Raw genomic sequence first — 22142 nt, forward strand, 5'->3', positions numbered from 1 at the left:
ACACTGCTTTATTGGTGATACACCCATAATCACCTGAGTGTCTAGCCCAGTGTTCTGCACACTGAAGACATCCTACAGGATGTACACAGTGCTCTATATACAGCGGGAACTTAGTGCAGTGTTCTGCATACCGTATGGCCCTATTTCAGTGCTCTTCCTAATGTAGGTGTCCATTTGTTGAGTTATCTTTCCTTCTTTATGGTTAAGTTCTTATTATGTGCCAGGCACTGTTCTGAGCTCTGGGGTAGATACAAAGTCATCAGGTTGGGCACGGTCCCTATCATTCATTCATTCCTTTAATAGTATCATTCATTGATTCCTTTAATAGTATTTACTAAGCGCTTACTGTGTGCATAGCACTGTACTAAGCTCTTGGGAAAGTACAATGCAGCAATATAGAGTGACAATTCCCTGCATGGGGCTCACAGTCTTCATCCCCATTTTACAGATGAGGTAACTGAGACACAGAGAAGTGAAGTGACTTGCCCAAGGTCACAGAGTAGACAAGTAACAGACTTGGGATTAGAACCCAGGTCCTTCTGGCTCTGGGGCCATACTGCTCCTCTATGATTGACTGACTGAAAGAGCGTGAGCGTGGGAGCCCTTGTCGAAATAAGTGGTGGAATGCTGGAGTCCCACAGGGGGCTCACAGTCTAAATAGGAGGGAAGGCAGGTATTAAAACCCCATTTCACAGAAGAGGGAAAGGAGGCACAGAGAAGTAACTTGCCTGAGTTCACAGAGCAGGTAAGTGAGTGAGCTGGGATCAGTTCTCTGACTCCCAGGCCTGTGTTCTTTCATTAGCTCTGCTGCAACTCAGTCAAATCAATCAGTCAATTGTATTTATTGAGCACTTTCTGTGTGCAGAGAAGGAGAGAGAGGGAAAGAGAGAGAGAAGGAAAGAGGGAGGGAGAAAGAGAGAGAGGGAAGCGGCTACGTAGAAAGAGGAAGAAACAAAACATCCTTGTTCTTGTATGGCCAGAAACACGTAGCGATTTTACAGTGAAGATGAGCGGGAATTCTACAGATGAAGCCCTGGCCTTGGGCAGCTGTGCTTCCAAAGAGGAAATCAGTTGGAATTAAAACTCACCAACGGTGACACATGGGCTCTTTGTCCTTGCAAAACCCAAAGGCAGGCCTTGGATGGGCTTCTGCCTGAATCTGTCATTTCCCAACCACCCTCTCTTTCCAGAGCCCTGCCCAGTAGGCTACTGATAATAATAATAATCATGGTATTTATTAAGTCCTTTCTATGTGCCAGGCACTGTACTAAGTGCTGGGGTGCATACAAGCAAATCAGGTTGGACAGAGTCCCTGTTCCACATGGGGCTCACCATCTCAATCCCCATTTTCCACATGTGGTAAGTGAGGGAAAGGGAAGTGACTTTTCCAAGGTCACACAGCAGATAAGTGGAGAAGCTGGGATTAGAACCCGTGACCTCCTGACTCCCAGGCCTGTGCTCTATCCACTAAGCCATGCTTTAGTGATAAATGATGAATGTGAGTCCCAGCCAGGTGATAGGGACTGTTTGATCCCTCCAGCTGGGAGGTGTCCGAAGCTCGCATTACCCTAAGCAAACCCCATCTCACATTACCCTAAGCATATCCCATCCCGACAGCTGTTTCCCCAGGCAGACCTCAAATGCTATCAAGTGGCCATATCCGCTGTCAAGGAGGATCTTCCTTTCCAGCAAGGGGAGAGAATCTGGAAAACACCCTCTCACACTTCCCAGTTAACTGAGCAAAGAGGATCCCAGGCAGACAAACCCCAGTTTCAATCAATCAATCCTATTTATCGAGTGCTTAGTGTGTGCCTGTACTAAGAATTTAGGAGAGTACAATTGCATTTCCTCCAAGAGGCCTTCCCTGACTAAGCCCTGCTTTCCTTTCCTCCCACTCCCTTCTGTGTCACCCTGCCTTGATCCCTTCCCTTACTCATTCCCTCTCCCAGTCCCACAGCACTTACGTCCATATCTGTCATTTATTCATTTATATTAATGTCTGTCTCCCCCTCCAGACTGTAAGATCATTCTGAGCAGGGAATGTGTCTGTTTATTGTTAATAATGATAATAATAATTACGGTATTTTTAAGCACTTACTATGTGCCAAACACTGTTCTAACTGCTGGTAGTTACAAGGTAATCAGGTTGTCCCATGGGAGGCTCACAGTCTTAATCCCCATTTTACAGATGAGGGAACTGAGGCACAGAAAAGTTAAGTATCTTGCCCAAGGTCACACAGCAGACAAGTGGTGGAGCCGGGATTTAGAACCTACATCCTCTGACTCCCAAGCCCGTGCTCTTTCCACTGAGCCACACTGCTTCTCTTGTTCTGTTACCCTCCCAAGCATTTAGCACTGTATCCAATCCAATTATATTGTATCTACCCAAATGGTTAGAACAAGGCCGGGCACTTATTAAGTGATTAATAAATACCATAATTACTACTTATTATTATTACAATACTCCGCACATAGTAAGTGCTCAACAAATACAACTGAATGAATGAATACATGCAATATAACATCACCATTAATGGTATTTATTGAGCATCAACTGTGCACAGAGCACTGTAGACCCATTCTCTGCCTGTGATGACCTACCGGTCTGGAGGTTGAGGAGAGGGTGGGCAGGAGCAGGGGAGGGGTCTGTCCAGGCTGGGCCAGAAGACAAGCTAAGCATGGACCCGTGTGGACATTAGTGGAGATGTGCGTGAGAAGCTACAGATGTGCGGGAGCTCATCGTTTGCTTTGCTACATAAACATAAAATCAACACAAATAAACATGCAGTAGGGTGAATTCCGGCTCTAAAATGCCAGAAGGACAAGTTTCCCCCATCCTCAGTCGATCAATCGATCAGTGGCATTAGATGAGTGCCAGCTGCATGCAGAACACTATACTAAGCATTTGAGAAAATACCAGCGAGTTACTTAGCTTACTCACAGGACCAGAATCCAGGAGTCCCAGTTTCTGTTTGTTTCATTTTAGTTATTTATGGTATTTGTTATATGCCTCTTAAGTGACAGGCACCGTACTAAGCGCTGGGGTAGATACAATCTAATCAGGGTGGACACAGTCCATGTCCCACATGGGGCTCACAGACTTAATCTCCATTTTACACATGAGGTAACTGAGGCTCATTTTACAGATGAGGTAACTGAGGCACAGAGAAGTGAAGTGCCTAGGATCACAGAGCAAACAAGTGACAGAGCCGGGATTAGAAGCCATGACCTTCTGACTCCCAGTCCCGTGCTTTATCCTCTGGGTCATACTGCTTCTCATCATCATCATCATCATCATAATTGTAGCATTTGGTTAAGTCCTTTATGATGTGCCAGATGCTGAACTAAGTGCCGGGATAGATAGAGATTAATTGGGTTGGACACAGTCCTTGTCCCACATAGGGTTCGCAGTCTTAATTCCCATTTTACAGATGAGGAAACTGGGGCACAGAGAAGTGAAGTGACTTGCCGAAGGCCACTGCAGAGCCCAATCTGCAGATCCCATTAGCATGGATTCTGACAGCAGGTTTAGATGCTATCCCACAAATGCTCTGCTTTCCCAGGCAGAGAACAAACTCTAGACTTTGTTTTAAATGGCATTTTTCAGATGTCTACTATGTAAGCACTCTCCAAACCTGGGATAGATACAAGTTAATCAGGCTAGATGGGCTCATAGTGTTAGGAGGAGGAAGGATAGGTATTGAATCCCCATTTTGCATGTGGAAACTCAGGTACAGAGAAATAAAGGGGCTTGCTCAAGGTCACACAGCAGGCAAGTGGCAGAGCCAGGATTAGGACTTTGGCTCCCAGGTCTATGCTTTATCCACTAGATCATGCTGCTTAGATTTCCTCAGGATTGGTGATTCAAAAAGAGAAATTCTCAAAGCGCTCCAGCTAGGAATTTGGGGAGGGTCTCTGGCCTGTGGCACAGTGAGACTATCTCTAAGTCTACCCACAACACTGAAGGTCCATCTTGCATTTAAATGGCAGGAAATCTAAAGTGTGTCTCAGGCATTCAGACGTTTCCTCATCTGTAAGTGGTGACTCAATACCATCCTCCCTCCTCCTTAGACTCGTGAGCCCCATGTGGGACAGGGGCTGTGTCTGAGCTGATTATCTCATATCTAACCAGCGGTTAGTAAAGCGGTTGGCACATAATAGACGCTTAAAAAATACCACAATTACTATTATTGCAAGGACAGCTTGGCTGTAAACTCATTTTGAGCAAGGAAGGTGTCTGCCTTCCTGTTGTACTCTCCCAAGCACTTAGTACAGTGCTCTGCAAATAATAAGCACTTAATAAATACCATCGACGGATTGATTCTTTTTTTAACGGTATCTATTTAGTGCTTACTATGTATCAAGCACTGGGATTCTTTTGTCACCGACAGCTCCTGAATTTGGGGCCCCCATTATAGGACCCTGTGTCCCTGGGAAATTGTCTTTCTTCTCCCCCTCTCCCCACTCCGACCTCTACCATTGGCAAATCTACAGACACAAAGCCCACTCTGCCTTCCCATCGACCTCTTGTACAATTTCTCTGAGGAAACCAAGCCCAGAGAAGAGTTCTAGGACTCTCTCAAAACAAGCCATTGAGCAAAGAGTTAAGAATAGGAACGTTCTGCCCTATTTTTGTCCTTTCGTCTCTTTCGTCCTACACCACACCCACCTCGGCCCTGCCAGATCCTGGTGGAAACGCTGGACCTTTAAAAAGCTGGCAGCCTCCAAGGGCAAACAGACATCTCCTGGTTCAAGGCCATCAGAGAGAGCTCTGAGGCTTTCATTTTTTCCATCTTTCCCACTCTTCCCTTCGGGAATCCAACGAGTTTTTTTTTTTAACATCCACCGCCTTGGAGGGACTTTAGTGTTGTCCTGGACATCAGTGAGGGTGACCTCACAGATGCAAGTCAATCAACTAATCAATCGACGTATTTATCGAGGGTTTACGGTGGGCAGAGCACTGTACTAAGCGCTTGGGAGGGGACGATAGCAGTAGATCCTTGTGATAGGAGAAACTGTCTGTGATACTGATCTAAGTCAGAAGTAGAAGACAGTAAAGTCTGGCTTCATGCAGGGGAATGTGTCTGCTTACTGTTATATTATACTCTCCCACGCTCTTAGTACAGTGCTCTGTACACAGTAAGTGCTCAGTAAATACGGTTGAATGAATAATAATTATGGTATTTGATAAGCGCTTACTATATGACAAGCACTGGGGAAGACACAAGGTAATCAGGTTGTCCCCACGTGGGTCACAGTCTTAATGCCCATTTTACAGATGGAGTAACTGAGGCACGGAGAAGTGAAGTGACTTGCCCAAGTTCACACAGCAGACAAGTGGCAGATCCGGCATTAGAACCCACGCCCTCTGACTCCCAAGCCCGTGTTCTTGCCATTAGGGCACGATGCGGGAAGGCAGAGGGAGACCCTGAGGTATCTGTTAAAAGTTCACACGACAGGCATCGTACTTAGGTAGATACAAGCAAATCGGGTCAGACGCAGTCTCTGTCCCACATTAGGCTAAGAGTCTTCATCACCATTTTACAGATGAGGTCACTGAGGCCTAGAGAAGTGAAGTAACTTGTCCTTGGTCACAGAGCTGACGTGCGGCAGAGACGGGATTAGAACTCAGTTCCTTCTGACTCCCAGGCCCGTGGTCTATCTGCGAGATATATGCTGAAGCCCATAAGCCCCAGAGGTAGAATGTGGGGGAGAGGTGAGATTGGGGTACAGTGAGAAGGTTGGCATTAGAGGAGCGAAGCACGTGGGTTGGGTTGAAGTAGGAGAGTAGTGAAGTGAGGTAGGAGGGGGCAAGGTGATTTAGTGCTTTAAAGGTAAGGAGCTTCTCTTTGATGTGGAGGTAGATGGGCAACCACTGGAAGTTCTCGAGGAGTGGGGAAACATGGACTGAACTTTTCTGTAAAGCCTGTGAGGAGAACAGATGGCAGAAGCATTCCCAAAACAGTTGCAGGGTAGTGATGTGACATGGGGCCCATATAATAAATAATAATGATGGTGGTATCTGTGAAGTGCTTACTAGGTACCAGGCACTGTGCTGAATGCTGGGATACAGATCGTCACAGAGAGCAGAAAGCTGTAGCTCCATGCTTGGTTTAGGAACAGCAAGGCCTAGTGGATACAGCCAGGGACTGGAAGTCAGAGGACCTGGGTTCTAATCCTAGGTCTGCCACTTGTCTGCTGGGCAACCTCGGGCCTCTGGGCCTCAGTGACCTCATCTGTAAAATGGGGATTAAGACTGTGAGTCCTATGTGTGTCTGACCCTGTTAGCTTGTATCTACCCCAGAGTGTAGTACAGGGCCCAGAACACAGTAAAAACTCAATAAATAGCATAAAAAAAACCAAAAGAGTTCACAGACCTTGGGCACCATGGATTCATATGAGGTGGCTTTATAGATCAGGTGAGAAACCGCTTGGAAACTAAGCGACTTTGCAACCATAAGGGAGAAGAAAGCTCTTCTGAGGCGGGCAGAAACCAAAATAGCAACCAGCCACTTTTTATCAATCATTCCATCATTGTTATTTTTTAAGCAATAACTGTGTACAGAGCACACAGCAGTGTGGCCTAATGAGTAGAGAATGGGCCTGGGAGTCAGAAGGACCAGGGATCTTATACTTGCTCTGCCACTTATCTGCTGGGCAATCTTGGACAAGTCACTCCACTTCTCTGTGTCTCAGTTACCTCATCTGTAAAATGAGGATTACGGCTGTGAGTTCAATGTGGGATACTGACTCTGTCCAATCTGATTAGCTGTATTTACCCCAGCGCTTAATATAATGCCTGGCTCTTAGTAAGCGCTAAACACATCCCTTTAAAAACAAAAACAAAACTCTGTTATATTTTTCTCTCCCCCCCACTTAGTACAGTGCCCTGCACACAGTAAGTACTCAATAAATATGATAGATAACTTCTCTGTGCCTCAGTTATCTCATCTGTAAAATGGGGATTAAACCTGTGAGCCCCACCTGGGAGAACCTGATTACCTTATATCTATCTCAGTGCTCAGAACAGTGCTTGGCCCATAGTAAGTGCCTAACAAATACTGTCATTATTATTAGTAGTAGTAATGATTGATTGATTGATTGATTGATTAAGCATTTGGTTAAGCACAATATAGCAGAGTTGGTCAACACATTCCCTGCCCCAAGGACTTTCCTTGAGAAAGATGGTCCATGTAGGGGCCTGTCCTGTTACCTCCTTAAGGGCAAATTTTATTGTCAGTGGTGTTGCCTTTGGACTTAGAGGGGGAGAGTGAGAGTGTGCCCCAGGGCACGTGTGGATGAGGTGGCCATGTTCACGGCCACCATCTTGCTCACCGGAAGGAAAGCGGTACGCTGTTCTCGGGTCGGTCGGAGCAGAGGGCAACCACCTCCCTTCGTGGCTAATAATGGTTTGGAGAAGGATGAGGACCAGCCCGCAACGGTTTTTCATCCTGGCTGACGGACTGTCCGACCTAATGACCCACCCATCCCGTCACAGTGCCGCAGGGGGTCCCTCCTCTCTCCAGAGCGCACTATCCCATTTCCGGTACACAAACGAGAGGGTTCGTTCCCAGGGCCGGCCTCCGCCACCTATCGCCCCGCCGTGCAGGCTCGCGCCCCGCCTTCTCGACCCTTCCCCAGTGACCCCGACCCCATTTCCTCCTTCAGGTTGGGGTACCGGGACATCGACTTTGATGGTTCCGCCCGCCCCCGGCTCTCCTCACGGAGCCGCACATGGTTTGCATTATCGTGCCTGAGGTTTTAATCAGGAGGCAGCTATGGGAGCTGAGGGGGGAAGTGGCAGGAGCAGGGAATGTGTCTGTTTAGTGTTGCATTGTCCTCTCCCAAGTGCTCAGTACAGTGCTCTGCACACAGTCAGCGCTCAATAAATCCAATGGAAGGAATGAACGAATGATCCCCCTGGTCTGTTGTCCCCCTTGCCAGGGAAAGAGCCTGTCATTAATCATACTCTTCACATCCACCTTTGAAGGGCTAAAGGGGTTTATTTACCCTGCAGTTCCCCCACTTTGCTTGAAATCCAAGACAAAGCAGCAGGTCTTGAAAGTGGAGTTTTTCAGCTCTTTCCCTCTCCTCGCTCCTCTCACACTACCACCCAGCCTGCACACTTCACTGCTCTAACGTCGACTAACTCACTGTGCCTCGATCTCATTTCACCCTCCGACGATCCCTCGCTCACGCCCTCCATGGGGAAGCAGCGTGGCTCAGTGGAAAGAGCTTGGGCTTCAGAGTGAGAGGTCGTGGGTTCGACTCCCGGCTCTGCCACTGGTCAGCTGTGTGACTGTGGGCAAGTCACTTAACTTCTCTGTGCCTCAGTTACCTCATCTGGAAAATGGGGATTAACTGTGAGACTCACGTGGGACAACCTGATGACCCTGTATCTCCCCCAGCACTTAGAACAGTGCTCTGCACATAGTAAGTGCTTAACAAATACCAACATTATTATTATTATTATTATTATTATTATCCTGCCCGGAACTCCCTCGCACTTCATATTCGGAAGACCGGCGCTCTCCCCATCTTCAAAGTCCTACTGAAATCACGCCCCCCCCAGGAATCCTTCCCAGATTACCCTCTCAACCCCCATCCCAGCCAGGTGGGGTCCAGTGATTTGCTTTGCCTGGCTGCCCTGTGGTCAGTCAGTCAGTCATATTTTTTGAGTGCTTACTGTATGCAGAGCACTGTACTAAGAGCTTGGAAGAGCATGCTAGAACAGTAAACTCATTCCCTGCCCACGGAGAACTTACAGTCTAGAGGGGGAGACAGACATCAATATAAGTAGCACACATTCCATGGTAGGAGGGGCCTGGGATCTCCTGGGTCTTGTGGGTCAGGGATGGGAGGGAGAAAAGGGAGAAACAGGGATTAAGGAGGGAAGATCAAATCAAACAGCTTGCCTTCTATTTTTCTCTCCCAAGAGCGTCGTACAGTGTTCTGTGAAGAGCTGGTGCTCAATAAATCCAACAGATTGAGTGATAATCAAGTGAGACACAGTTCCTGACCTACAAGGGACTCAAAATCATTTCCCCCACCATCCTGCACCCTGGTCATGATAACGATGACGATGATAATGATAATAATTAATAATATTTTCTAAGTGCTTACTATTTGCCAAGCATAGCACTAAGCACTAGAGTAGATACAAGATAATCAGGTTGGACACGGTCCCTGTCCCACCTAAGGCTCACAGTCCTAATCCCCATTTTTTTAGATGAGGAAACTGAGGCACAGAGCAGTGAAGTGATTTGCCCAAGGTTATGCAGCAGTCAAGTGGAAGAGCCAAGATTAGAATCCAGGTCCTCTGTTTCATGTGCTCTTTCTACTAGGCCAAGATGCTTCTCAGTAGGCTATGCTGTTTCTCACTAGACAATGCCGCTTCTTAACAGTTCCTTGGCGTCAGTCGTGTTCCCCGGAGGGATCCAAAGACAGTCCTTTGCTCGTCCCAGCTCAGGGAATTGTGGGAAATGTAGGACAGGGAAATAGGGTGGTCATTTTTCTGGTTTTTAGCTGTACAGTCCCCTGGTGACAGGGAACAGAAGCAAAGGGCGAGACTGTCAGGCCTTCTCGGGTGTCATCAGTGAGGACGCTCAGCAGGGCGTGAGGGCTAAGGAATCAGGAGCAAGAAATATGCGTGACCTCAAGCTGATGCCAGCATCTGGGAGCTCAGAGTACGGGAATGATCAAGTCAGCCTTCTGCTGAACGCAGAACCCCTATGGTCCTTTCAGAAACCCGCGGGAATCGTCCAGAATGGCTGATAGTCCTATCGGGATCCCTGCAGATGACGGGGGCTGTGTAAACAGGGGTGAACAGGAAAGGAGAAAGCTTCCTAGCCCAGCAGTTAAATGCACATCCAGTCTCTCCTCCTGCCCCATTCCAGTCCCCAGGACGGGAAGGGACTAGACAGGGCAAAGCATTTTGGGAGCAGGCCTACTGTAAAGGGTGGTCATTCATAGTGGTGGCTATGACCCAGAAAGGGCTCTCAACCCTTCCCAACCTCATCTCCGCCCCCCCTACATCCCTTCTGGCTCCTGGCAACGTCTTCTGGCATAGTCTCGGCCCTCTCACCGTGTGGGACTCCCGGCACCAGATTTCCACCAGATTTTACACTTCTGTGGCCCATCCACACTTCGATCCACTGGACTGAGTCTTCTCCAGGTCTTTTAGTTTAGACGCATGTCCCTCAGCAAGTAGCATGGCTGGCTGCCTCAACACAAGACCGCACCTTTTAACGCTCCCAAATCCTGAGATCTTTCGACACCTCTAAACTCCCTCTTCACTGCTATCTCCAGTTCTGCAGACCTCCTAGATTCAAATGGTTTGCCGCCCTCCACAACGCCGAGAAAATCGTCTCCACAGACCTGAGGGTGGGCGTATGACTGAGTAGAAGAGCCAAGGAAGTAAATCACTGGGCAAGGAGAGAGACTTGTGGGCTATTTGGAGCAAGAAGGGATTCCAGTCCCTCAAAACTCCAAAAGATAAGCAAGCAACAAAGTCAGAAGAGAAAGCTTATCACCCACAATGGATACCTCATTCGGAAGAATCCTGGGGAACAGGTGAGCTGAGCAAACAAGGCTGCGAGTCAAAATGGCACCTAATTGCTGGGTTTTCTCCAAACGTGGAGAGTGGTCTTGGGAGGGACAGGTCAATGCAACACTCACAGAAGATTCAGAGCTTCCTGACGATCACTCAAAGGACCCCGAGAGTGAGTCAGCGAGTTAAGATGCCGCCAGCAGCCCGAGCCACTCCAGTATTTGAGAGTTGAGGAAAGCAGGCATCCTGCTATGCTGCCGGGCGACAGGATCTCTTATTTCCCACTTTCCTTCAGCCAGTGACAAGGACTCCTCGAGAGATGGCTGCAACAAAAGAGAAAAGGGCCGGGACTGACCTTGACGTGGGCTTGGTAGTGTCGGCACTTCTCCTCCATGACTGAGAGCTGCAGCTTCTCCGACAACTGACCCAGAGCTTCTCCCGAGGACACGAAATACACCCGGGGCTTCTCTTTGTCCACGTCGGCTGTCAGGGCATAACTCAGGCCTGCCGCAGGAGAGGAAGTTGGGTGTCAGACTGGGTCCCAGCTGACTGCAAAGGGGGCTCTACTTCCTCCATGGTCCCACCTTCCAAGTTCCCAGAACAAAAATAATAATAATAACAATAGTACTTGTTAAGCACTTACTATGTGCCAAGCACTGTTCTAAGCACTGGGGGAATGGCATAGTGGATAGAGCACGGGCCTGGGAGTCAGAAGGTGCTGGGCAAGTCACTTAAATTCTCTGGGCCTCAGTTTCCTCAACAGCAAAATGGAGTTTGAATATCTGTTCTCTCTTCTATTTATTCGGCGAAGCCCATATGGGACCTGATTGTCTTGGATCTGCCCCAGCACTTAGTACAGTGCTTGTTATTGTATTATTTTGTATGCTTAATAAAGGCCACAGATCCGGGATCACAGGTCAGGATTCCATATCCATTCATTTCCTCTAGACTGTAAGCTCAGTGTGGGCAGGGAATGGGTCTGTTAAATTATTACACTGTACTCTCCTAAGCGCCTAGTATAGTGCTCTTCACAAATTAAGTGCTCAGTAAATATGATTGATTGACTGACTCCTCCCCAGGACCCTCTCCCAAAGCACCAAGTTCCAGAGGGTTAGAAAAAAAACACTGAAGCTTCCTCTGCTGAGGGGCGGAATTCCACTCCACCAGATTCCTGGGACAGAGAAGTGGGAGACGCACATTCCAGATGCACCCTAATTTTATAATAGTCATATTTATTGAGCACTTATTGAGCTCTCTGTGCAGAGAGCTGGACTAATCGCTTGGGAGGGTTCAATAGAGTTGGTAGAAACAATCTCCGTCCTTGAGAACCTTACAGTGCAGTTGCAGAGCTAGGCACTGAAGTGAAGAGGAAACAGTTGAGCATAAAGACATGTATACTCATTAACATAGATGTTTTTTGGTGATCAATTTGCTTAACTCTGGTTTTTCTGATTTGCATTTCAGTTTTGGGGGCTTTTTAAATGATATTTGTTAAGTGTTTACTATGTGTCAGACACTGTATTAAGCACTGGGGTAGATATGAAGCTGTCAGGTTAGACACATCCCTGTCCTGCAGAGGGCTCACAGTCTTAATCCCCATTTTGCAGACGAGGTAAGAGAGACCCAGAGAAGTGAAGCGACATGCCCAAGGTCTCACAGCATAAAACTGACAGAGCCAGGATTAGATCCCAGGTCCTTCTGATTCCCAGGCCAGGGGTCTATCCACTAGGCCACACTGCTTCACCTCTTGCTTTTTAACTCCTTTATAATAATAATAATTGTAGCTTTTGTTGAGCACTTAATATGTGCCAGGCACTGTACTAAGGACTGGGGTGGATACAAGCAAATTGGGTCAGAACCAATCCCTGTCCCACGTGGGGCTCACAATCTTAATCCCCACTTTACAGATGAGGTAACTGATACTCAGAGAAGTCAAGTGACTTGTCCAGGGTCGCACAGCAGACAAGTTGCGGAGCCAAGATTAGAGCCCAGGTCCTTCTGACTTCCAGGCCCATGCTCTTTCCACTAGACCATGCTGCTTCTCTCTCCTTGGTAGATTTTAATTTCCTTGAGGACAACGGCAGTCTTTTTCGTCTATTACATGCTATAGCACTCTGAACATAGTAGACTCCCCGTCCAGTGCACACACAACAGAGGCTCAATAATGCGGTTGATGATGCAATCGCACTGTCTCCTGCCAGCCAGCCCTCAAAAACTGGCAGGGCAGGATCTTGGTCTACGACATCTTTCTAGGGTGAGCTGTGGTTTTAATAATAATAACTGTGGTACTTGTAAAGAGCTTACTATTTGCCAGACACTGTACTAAGCACTAACCACAGTCCCTGTTCCATGTGGAACTCATAGTCTCAATCCCCATTTTACAGATGAGGTAAGTGAGGCCCAGAGAAGTAGAGTGACTTGCCCAAGGTCACACAGCAGATGGAGACTGATGCGTCTTGGCTGTCCATTTCCTCTCTCCTCCCTTCCCCCTAATCTATGGGTTTAGGCATTGTACAGTGCCCAGCAGAGACAGTGGAGACTTTTCAAGTTTCTTGCAAGAGAGGTTTGAACTCCTCCCGCTTCTGCCACTTGTCTGCTGGGTGTGACCTTGGGCCAGTAGCTTCGCTTCTCTGGGCCTCAGTTACCTCATTTGTAAAATGGGGATTGAGACTGAGACTGTGAGCCCCATGTGGGACAGGAACTGTGTCCAACCCGATTCGCTTATCTCCATCTCAGCGTTAAGTACAGTAAATATCACAATCATCATTATTTGGAGGAATGATAATCCTCATCATTATGCTTACCAATCAATCAATGATATTTATTAATAATGTCAGTATTTGTTAAGCACTTACTATGTGTAGAGCACTGTTCTAAGCGCTGGGGTAGATACAGGGTAATCAGGTTGTCCCACATGAGCACTTACTGTGTGCAGGGGACTGTACTAAGCACTTGGGAGAGGATAATCCAGCAGAATTAATAATGATGGCATTTGTTAGCAGAATGTTGCCTGCCTACAATGAATTTACAGTCTAGAGGGGGAGACAGATTTTAATATCAATAAGTAATATAGAATATATAATGGCAAGATGTATAGAGGAGAGCTGTGGGGTTGAGGGTGGGTGTGCGCATGTTTGTGTGAGTGTGTGTGTGTGTGTGCGCGAGCGCACCTTACAGAAGCAGCACGGCCTAATTGCAAAAGCAGGGGCTTGGGAGTCAGAGGATGTGGGTTCTGATCTCGGCTCCACCACCTGTCTGCTGTGTGTAATCTTGGGCAAGTAACTTCACTTCTCTGTGCCTCAGTTACTTCATCTGTAAAATGGTGATTAAGACTGTGAGCCTCATGAGAGATAGGGACTGTGTCCAACCTGATTACCTTTTTATCCGCCCCAGTGCTCAGCATATTGTAAATGCTTAACAAATATCATAATAATAATAGTTATTATTAGACATTCACTTTGGGATTTATGAGACAGTGTTCAGCAACCAGGTGGCTACCAAAACAACAAGCATTTCCTGGTCTAGCACCACTTAGGAATTATTTTTCACCCGAAGAGTCGAACGATTAAGGCAACAGTGAAGGACAGTTTAATTGAAGCACTTGGAAAAAAGAGGAACTTCCGGGCTATGTCTTCTGGAGAAACACTCAACTAATTGGCTTGGGAAACAAAGCGCTGGCTGGAGAACCAGTGGGCCCAGACTCTGCCTCTGACTCCTGAGCGAGTTGTGTGACCTTTGGGAAGTTGCTTGACCTCTCTGGGCCCCAAAAGAGTTTTTCCCTGCTGTAAATCTCTCACCACTACCTACTTGGCTACCAGACGAGAAGCTGTGGCGAGGCGCTGTCTGGAGTTGAGGCGCTGGATTACATCACCTCTCTAGGACTCATCCAGCTCTCTGAAACTATGGAAACATCGCCTGAACCTTAAAAAAAACTGGCTCTACCCCAAGCCAATGGTGAATTCGCTCTGTGTGTTTAGAGAAGGGCAAGCTGAGAATTCACAAGCAGGAACTGAGCTTGGGTGGCCCAGATCAATCCACCAATCAATCATATTTATTGAGTGCTTACTGTGTGCAGAGCACTGTACTAAATGCTTGGGAGAGTACAATATACCAAAAACACTCCCCACCCGCAATGTGTTTACAGAATAGGGGATGAAGATGAATAGTAAAATGAAAGCATCAGACGTGATCTCCTTTCCAAAGCACTTGCCCCCTCCCTTCTCCCTTCCCTGACCGCCATCTTCTTCCGTTCACTCTCCAATGCCTTTTACCCCCCTGCTTTCAAACCCTCCTTTGATCCCACAGCTCTCTCCAGTTATCACCCCATCTCCCTCCTACCATTCCTCTCCAAACTCCTAAAGTTGTCTACACCTGCTGCCTCCACTTCGTCTCCTCCGATTCTGTCCTTGAACCCCTCCAATCTGGCTCCCGCCTACTTCTCTCCAATCTCACATGTCACCAGTGATCTTCTTGCCAAATCCAACGGCCTCTACTCCATCCTAATCCCCCTCGACCTCTCAGTTGCCTTCGACACTGTCGACCACCCCCTTCTCCTGGAAACATTATCCAACTTGGGCTTCACTGACACTGTCCTCTCTTGGTTCTCCTCCTATCTCTTGGGCAGCTCCTTCTCAGTCTCGTTAAAAGGCTCCTCCTCAGCCCCTCACCCTCTAACTGAGGGAGTCCCTCAAGGCTCAGTTCTGGATCCCCTTCTATTCTCCACCTACACCCACTCCCTTGGAGAACTCATTTGCTCCCACAGCTTCAACTACCATCTCTATACAGATGATTCACAAATCCACATTTCCGGCCCTTATCTCTCTCTCTCTCTCAGTCCCACATTTCCTCCTGCCTTCAAGACATCTCTACCTGGATGTCCCACCGACACCCAAAATTTAACACATACTAATCAGAATTCCTCATCTTCTCACTCAAACCCTGTCCTTCCCCTGACTTTCCCATCACTGTATACCACACCAATACCTCCCTACCTCGCAAGCCCGTAACCTCGGCAATATCCTCGACTCACCTCTCTCATTTCACCCACATATTCCATTTCACCAATTCCTTGTGGTTCTACCTTTACAACATTTCTAGAATATGCTCTTTCTTCTCTATCCAAACTCTTACTATGCTGATTACACCATTTCTAGAATACGCTCTTTCCTCTCCATCCAAACTACTACTATACTGATCCAAGCCCTGGATTATTGCTTCAGCCTCCTCACTGACCTCCTTGCCTCTCCCCGTTCTAGTTCATGCTTCACTCGGCTACATGGATCATTTCTCTCCCCCGGCCCGAGCACTTTACTCCGGGACCCGAATTCGATGGGAGTCTGTGCAGGTGGCGGGGAGGGGGGTTATCCACTCACTTTAGGCCTACGTCATAAGAACTGTAAGTGTGGCATTTGTTAAGCGCATATTATGTGCCAAGCCCTGTGCAAGTCAGATCATTCACCATCCCCATCCCACACAGAACTCAAAATTCAAGAGAGGTAGAACAGGTACTGTATACCTCTTTTATAGATAAGGAAAACTTAGGTATAGAGGAATGACTTGCCCAAGGTCCCACAGTAAGTAGAGGAGCTGGGATTAGAATCAAAATAATAAAAATGATGGGATTTGTTAAACACTTACTATGTGCCAGGCACTGTACTAATTGCAGGGGTGGATACAAGCAGATTGAATTGGACACAGTCCCTGTCCCATGTGGGGCTCACAGTGTCAATCCCCTTTTTACAGATGAGGTAACTGAGGTACAGAGAAGTGAAATGACATGCCCAAAGTCACATAGCAGACAAGTGGTAAAGCCAGGATTAGAACCTAGGACTCCCGACTCCCATGGCCATGCTCTTGCATGACTTAGTGGAAAGAGTCCAGACTTGGAAGTCAGAGGACCTGGATTCTAATCCTGGCTCCACTACTTAACTATGTGACCTTGGGCAAATCACGTCACTTCTCTGTGCCTCAGTTCCCTCATCTGTAAAATGGGGATTCAGTACTTGTTCTCCCTCCTATTTGGTCTGTGAGCCCTATGGGGGACCTGATGATCTTGTATCTACCCCAGCACTTAGTACAGTGCAAGGTACATAGTAAGTACTTGACAACTACACATAATGATCATTATTTCCACTAGACATGCTGCTTTCTGCCACAGCGGGCCACACATCCCTCCGTCCTGCCACCATCTGCCTCCCACTGCCACTCTCCTGGAGAACAGGACTCTCCCCAATCCCACTTCGCTCCCAAAGTTCAATAGCGTATAACAATAAAAATAATGATAATAATTATGGTACTTGTTAAGCACTTACTATATGCCAAGCACAAAGCTCTGAAGTAGATACAAGCTAATCAGGTTGGACACAGTCCCTGTCCACATGGGGCTCAAAGTCTTCATCCTCATTTTACAGATGAGGTAACTGAAGCCCAAAGAAGTTAAGTGACTTGCCCAAGGTTACACAGCAGACATGTCAGAAGGACCTGGGTTCTAATCCCAGATCCGCCACCTATCTGCTGTGTGACCTGGGGCAAGTCACTTCATTTCTCTGAGCCTCAGGTCCCTCATCTGGAAAATGGAGATGAAGACTATGAGCCGCATGTGGGACAGGGACTGTGTCCAACTTGCTCGACTTGTATCTACCCCAGTGCTTGGCACATAGTAAAAACTTAACAAATACCATAATTATTATCATTATTATAAGCGCTTAGTGCTCTGCACACAGTAAGAGCTCAATAAATACGATTGAATGAATGAATGAATTACATAGCGGAACCAGGATTAGAAGCCAGGTCCTTCTGACTCCCAGGCCCGTGCTCTATCCATGCTGCTTCCCACCTCACTGGCCAAGTCTCTCCAGACTTAGGGCACCGGCTACTGCCAAAAGCATCCCCCTCGGAGAAACCTCAGGAGTGAGGTGAGGTCGAGGAGTAGCCGGAGGGTTGAGGGTTCAGGCATTACCTATCTCTCCGGGCACGTGCTTGCCATGGAAGCGGAAGCAGGTGGTCACGTTGAGGCAGTTCACTGGCTGCTGGCCATCATGGCACTGGGGAGCGGTGATGTTGATGGAGGCCGGAAGGAAGATGGAGATGTCCACGGTAACCACCGGCCTGGCCCTGTCAAACAGAAAATGGTATTTTTTTAAGCAATAGTTCTTAAAGCACTAACCATGTTCCAGGAACTTTACTAAGTGCTGGGGTAGAGATAAGCTAATCATGTTGGAGCTGGTCCATGTACCATGTGGGGCTCTCCAACTTAATATCTATTTTTTTTACAAACAAGGGAACTGAGACACAGAGCAGTTAAGGGACTGGCCCATTTTTTTTAATAGTATTCGTTAAGCTCTTACTATGTGCCAGGCACTGTTCTAAACGCTGGGGTAGGTACACGTTTCTCAGGTAGTCCTAGGCCCACATGGGGCTCACAATCTTAATCCCCATTTTACTTATGAGGTAACTGAGGCACAAAGAAGTGGAGTGATTTGCGTCAAGCAGCAAAGGGCATTGCCAAAATTAAAACCCAGGTCCTTCTGACTTCCTGATCCATGATCTTTCCACTAAGCGTGCAGCTTCTCAGCTCCCTCCAGCTGGCGGAACCAAGGGGAAATTCAGGAGACAGGGAAATTCTAGGGTGCCACTCCATATTTAATTAAAGTTCCAAAAAACCAAGAGAGGAGACTTGAAGCATAAATGTGTTCTGTCAGTCTTCCCCTTAGTCCTTGAAGTTACCAGTCAGTGAACAGCTTCATGAGAACAGGGTCGGGTTAATAGGTTAATAAAACACATGTGGCTTGGAGCCATAAATGAACTTCCAGATGTTGAATGACCACTGAAAATGTTACCAATTAAGTCTCTGGTGTCCCTTTACTAAGGTGATGTGTACACAGTCAGGGTGTCGCAGAATGTTTTGCTTTGATGGGGCACCAGAGTTTCCTAAAGACTTCTATGGTTTTTTTTCTGATCTCCCAAGTGTTTAGTACTGTGCTCGGCACACAGTAAGCCCTCAGTGAATATTGATTGGTATGCCTGTAGAGACTGTCCATTGCATCACTGTTTTATTTGCTACCTACCGATCCTGGTGCCATTTTGGTTTCTCTCTTTCCTTGTCCCATACTGCCCAGAGTCACTGTTTTAAAATGGCTGAATCCTTTTTTGTCAATCAATGGTATTTATAATTATTATTATAATTACAATAACAATGATCACAATAATGGGATTTGATAAGCACTTACTATGTGCCAGGCACTGTACTAAGCTCTGCAGGGGGAATAGAAGTAAATTGGGTTGAACACAGTCCCAGTCTCACACGGGGCTCACAGTCTCAATCCCCACTTTACAATTGAGGTAACTGAGGTCCAGAGAAGTGAAGCAACTTGCCCAAGGCCACAGAGCAGACAAGTGGTGAAGCCAGGATAGAAGAACAAGGACAAGAATCCAGCGGAGCAAAACTGTTTCCTCATGGGTCACTTAAGAGGTCAGAGACAAAGCCCTCGAGAAAATCAAGCCACTTTGCCCTGATAGCTAACATCTGGGGGTGAAGAGGTCATTTACTCTCTGGCTTTACCTTAACTGTGCTTTGCTGTACAAAGAGCACATCCCCTTGGTGGAGGAGGGGAGGATTAATTTGATTGGGGGATGGGAAAGTAATTTGATTTGGAGGAATTAGGGATCAGGGGATCTTGCCCTCACTGAAGAGAGTTCGCTCATCAGAGAAAGGCAGACACAGTAGGATGGAGGGAGGAGAGGTAGACAGTGGATAAGTGAGTAAAAGCAAATGCACAGTTCAGGGTAAAGGAAGAATTCAGAGGGACCGACAAAGAAACCAAGAGAGGGGTAGGAGAAGAAGGGGACCCCGGCCAACACACGCCCAGTACTGTTTCCATGGAACCAGAGATGAGGAAGTAACACTAAGCACAGCAACACAAGTGACAGCCTTTTTGGGTGCCCAGGACTATCACTTCACTATTGGCCTCTTCAGCCACCCACAAAGGTGAGATTCTCGGACAATGCTGTCTTCTCCGGATACATAGGACCGACCCTCTATTACTAATAATAATCATTGTGGTATTTGTTAAGTGTTTACTATGTGCCAGCCACTGTACTGAGTGCTGGGATGGATACAAGAAAATAGGGTCGGACACAGTCCCTGTCCCACGTGGGATTTCCAGTCTCAATCCCCATTTTACAGATGAAGTCACTGAGGCCCAGAGAAGTGAAGTGACATGACCAAGGTCACACAGCAGACAAGTGGCAGAGCCGGGATTAGAACCTGTTACCTTCTGACTCCCAGGCCCATGCCCTATCCACTACACCATGCTGCCTCTGTTGTTATTGTGGCAGGACAGCCTCCGGCTTCAGCCTGACAACACTTAATAATTATGGTAGAAATGATGCTATTTGTTAAGTGCTTACTATGTGCCAGGCACTGTTCTAAGGCCCGAGCTAGATTCAAGCTAATCAGTTAGGACACAGTCCCTGTCCCATATGGGGTTCACGATCTTGGTCCCCATTTTGCAGATGAGGCACAGAGAAGTTAAATGACTTACCCAAGGTCAAACAGGGTCAGAGCAGCGACTCGAACCCAGGACCTTCTGACTCTCAGGCCCTTGCTCTATCCACTAGGCCACACTCCTTCTAAACCTGGGCCCAGGTAGCCCATTTCCTGTCCACATTCCACAGCCACTTGCCCACCAGCATCTAAGTTCAATGTGGAGCAAGCTTTCTACAGAAGAGGATTGGCTGCTTCCACTTTCCAGCTTACTGCTAGGGGATGGAACTTTTAAAGGATGGAGTCAGTCGAACCTACAGATCACCCCAAGTTGGAGAGTTGGGGGTCTGATGGTATCTTAACTCCTCGTTGTCGTATTCCGGGTTCAGCTGTGGGATTAAATCCCACGAATTCAATAGTATTTATTGAGCGCTTACTATGTGCAGAGCACTGTACTAAGCGCTTGGGATGAACAAGTCGGCAACAGATAGAGACAGTCCCTGCCGTTTGACGGGCTTACAGTCTAATCGGGGGAGACGGACAGACAAGAACGATGGCAATAAACAGCGTCAAAGGGAAGAACATCTCGTAAAAACCGATGGCAACTAAATAGAATCAAGGTGATGTACAATTCATTAACAAAATAAAGAGGGTAATGAAAATATATACAGTTGAGCGGATGAGTACAGTGCTGTGGGGATGGGAAGGGAGAGGTGGAGGAGCAGAGGGAAAAGGGGAAAAGAGGGTTTAGCTGCGGAGAGGTAAGGGGGGTGGCAGAGGGAGTAGAGGGGGAAGAGGAGCTCAGTCTGGGAACGCCTCTTGGAGGAGGTGAGTTTTAAGTAGGGTTTTGAAGAGGGAAAGAGAATCAGTTTGGCGGAGGTGAGGAGGGAGGGTGTTCCGGGACCGCGGGAGGACGTGGCCCGGGGGTCGACGGCGGGATAGGCGAGACCGAGGGACGGTGAGGAGGTGGGCGGCGGAGGAGCGGAGCGTCGGGGGTGGGTGGTAGAAAGAGATAAGGGAGGAGAGGTAGGAAGGGGCAAGGTGATTTTGAGCCTTGAAGCCTAGAGTGAGGAGTTTTTGTTTGGAGCGGAGGTTGATAGGCAACCACTGGAGTTGTTTAAGAAGGGGAGTGACATGCCCAGATTGTTTCTGGTTTAGCTCCCAGCCTCGGCCTCTGAATCCCTCTTAGGGTCTTTAAGTTTCCTTAAAATTTCCTTTAGGTTTCCTTAGCGGGAGGAAACTAAGCACTTAGTAAAGCGCTCTGCACACAGTAAGCGCTCAATTAATACGATCGAATGAATGAGTACGGCCATCTGGCCCCTTCATGCCTTCTCAGGTCCTGATAACTATATCTCCCTGGTGGACACTGTTCATCTCCCCTCGCCGGCCATGCGGATTATGGGATGTAAAGACTGGGTCCTAGGTATGCCCTGTGCACACTCAAGGAGAAATGGTTCTTCAAGAGAAGGCAGGAAGCTACTCCCTGTGGTGAACCAGGGCTTGGCCGAGGTGGTGGAGTGTGGAGATTGGGTGTGCTTGTGTGTGTACATAAGCAGGAGTGTGTGTGGACACAGCTGAGAGTAATCACCCTTCTCAATCAATCAGTTATATTTATTGAGCTCTTACTGTGTGTGGGGCACTGTACTAAGCACTTGGGAAGTATAATTCAGCAACAAATAGAGATAATCTCTGCCCTTCCACCCACATATCCTCCCCAGCACCAGGAAAGGGGACGGTGACCATCCCACATGCCAGTAACTGCACTTCCTAGGTGGACATCGCCCACCTCCCCCGCACCAGTCCGGGCGATCCGTGCCGGAACGCAATCCGGATGCAGAAGCCGAAACCAACAGGCAAACCTGTGGTCCGCACCCTCTGGAAGCAGAGCGAGAATGGGAGCGGAAAAATGGGAGTGAAAGGACCGCTGTCTCACCTTAGAAGAACCACGCTGTCCGACATGAAGGCCCCGATGGTCACATCTGAAAACAGAAGGTTCAGAGCTTTTAGCGTGTTGCCAGGGAGCCTAAGGATAAGGGGTTCCTCCCCGGGGTCAGAGTTTCTGAGGTCACCTCCCATGTCCCCGTCTCTGCGACAACCTCCCCAGGAAAA

General features: G+C 47.8%; 1 protein-coding gene across 1 annotated transcript in view; it reads right to left on the minus strand.

The window, feature by feature from the left end:
- The window catches only part of ITGA9 (integrin subunit alpha 9), a 286676-nt gene that overhangs the window by 175175 nt on the left and 89359 nt on the right, over nucleotides 1-22142 (minus strand). The window contains exons 13-15 of the mRNA XM_029049589.2: nucleotides 21967-22012; nucleotides 17508-17662; nucleotides 10905-11053 (exon numbers count right to left, since the gene is read on the minus strand). Coding sequence (XP_028905422.1) covers nucleotides 10905-11053; nucleotides 17508-17662; nucleotides 21967-22012 — 350 coding nt within the window. The remainder of the gene's footprint in view (nucleotides 1-10904; nucleotides 11054-17507; nucleotides 17663-21966; nucleotides 22013-22142) is intronic.

The sequence above is a fragment of the Ornithorhynchus anatinus genome, chromosome 21 (genome assembly GCF_004115215.2).
Source record: "Ornithorhynchus anatinus isolate Pmale09 chromosome 21, mOrnAna1.pri.v4, whole genome shotgun sequence".
NCBI classification, from domain to species: domain Eukaryota; kingdom Metazoa; phylum Chordata; class Mammalia; order Monotremata; family Ornithorhynchidae; genus Ornithorhynchus; species Ornithorhynchus anatinus.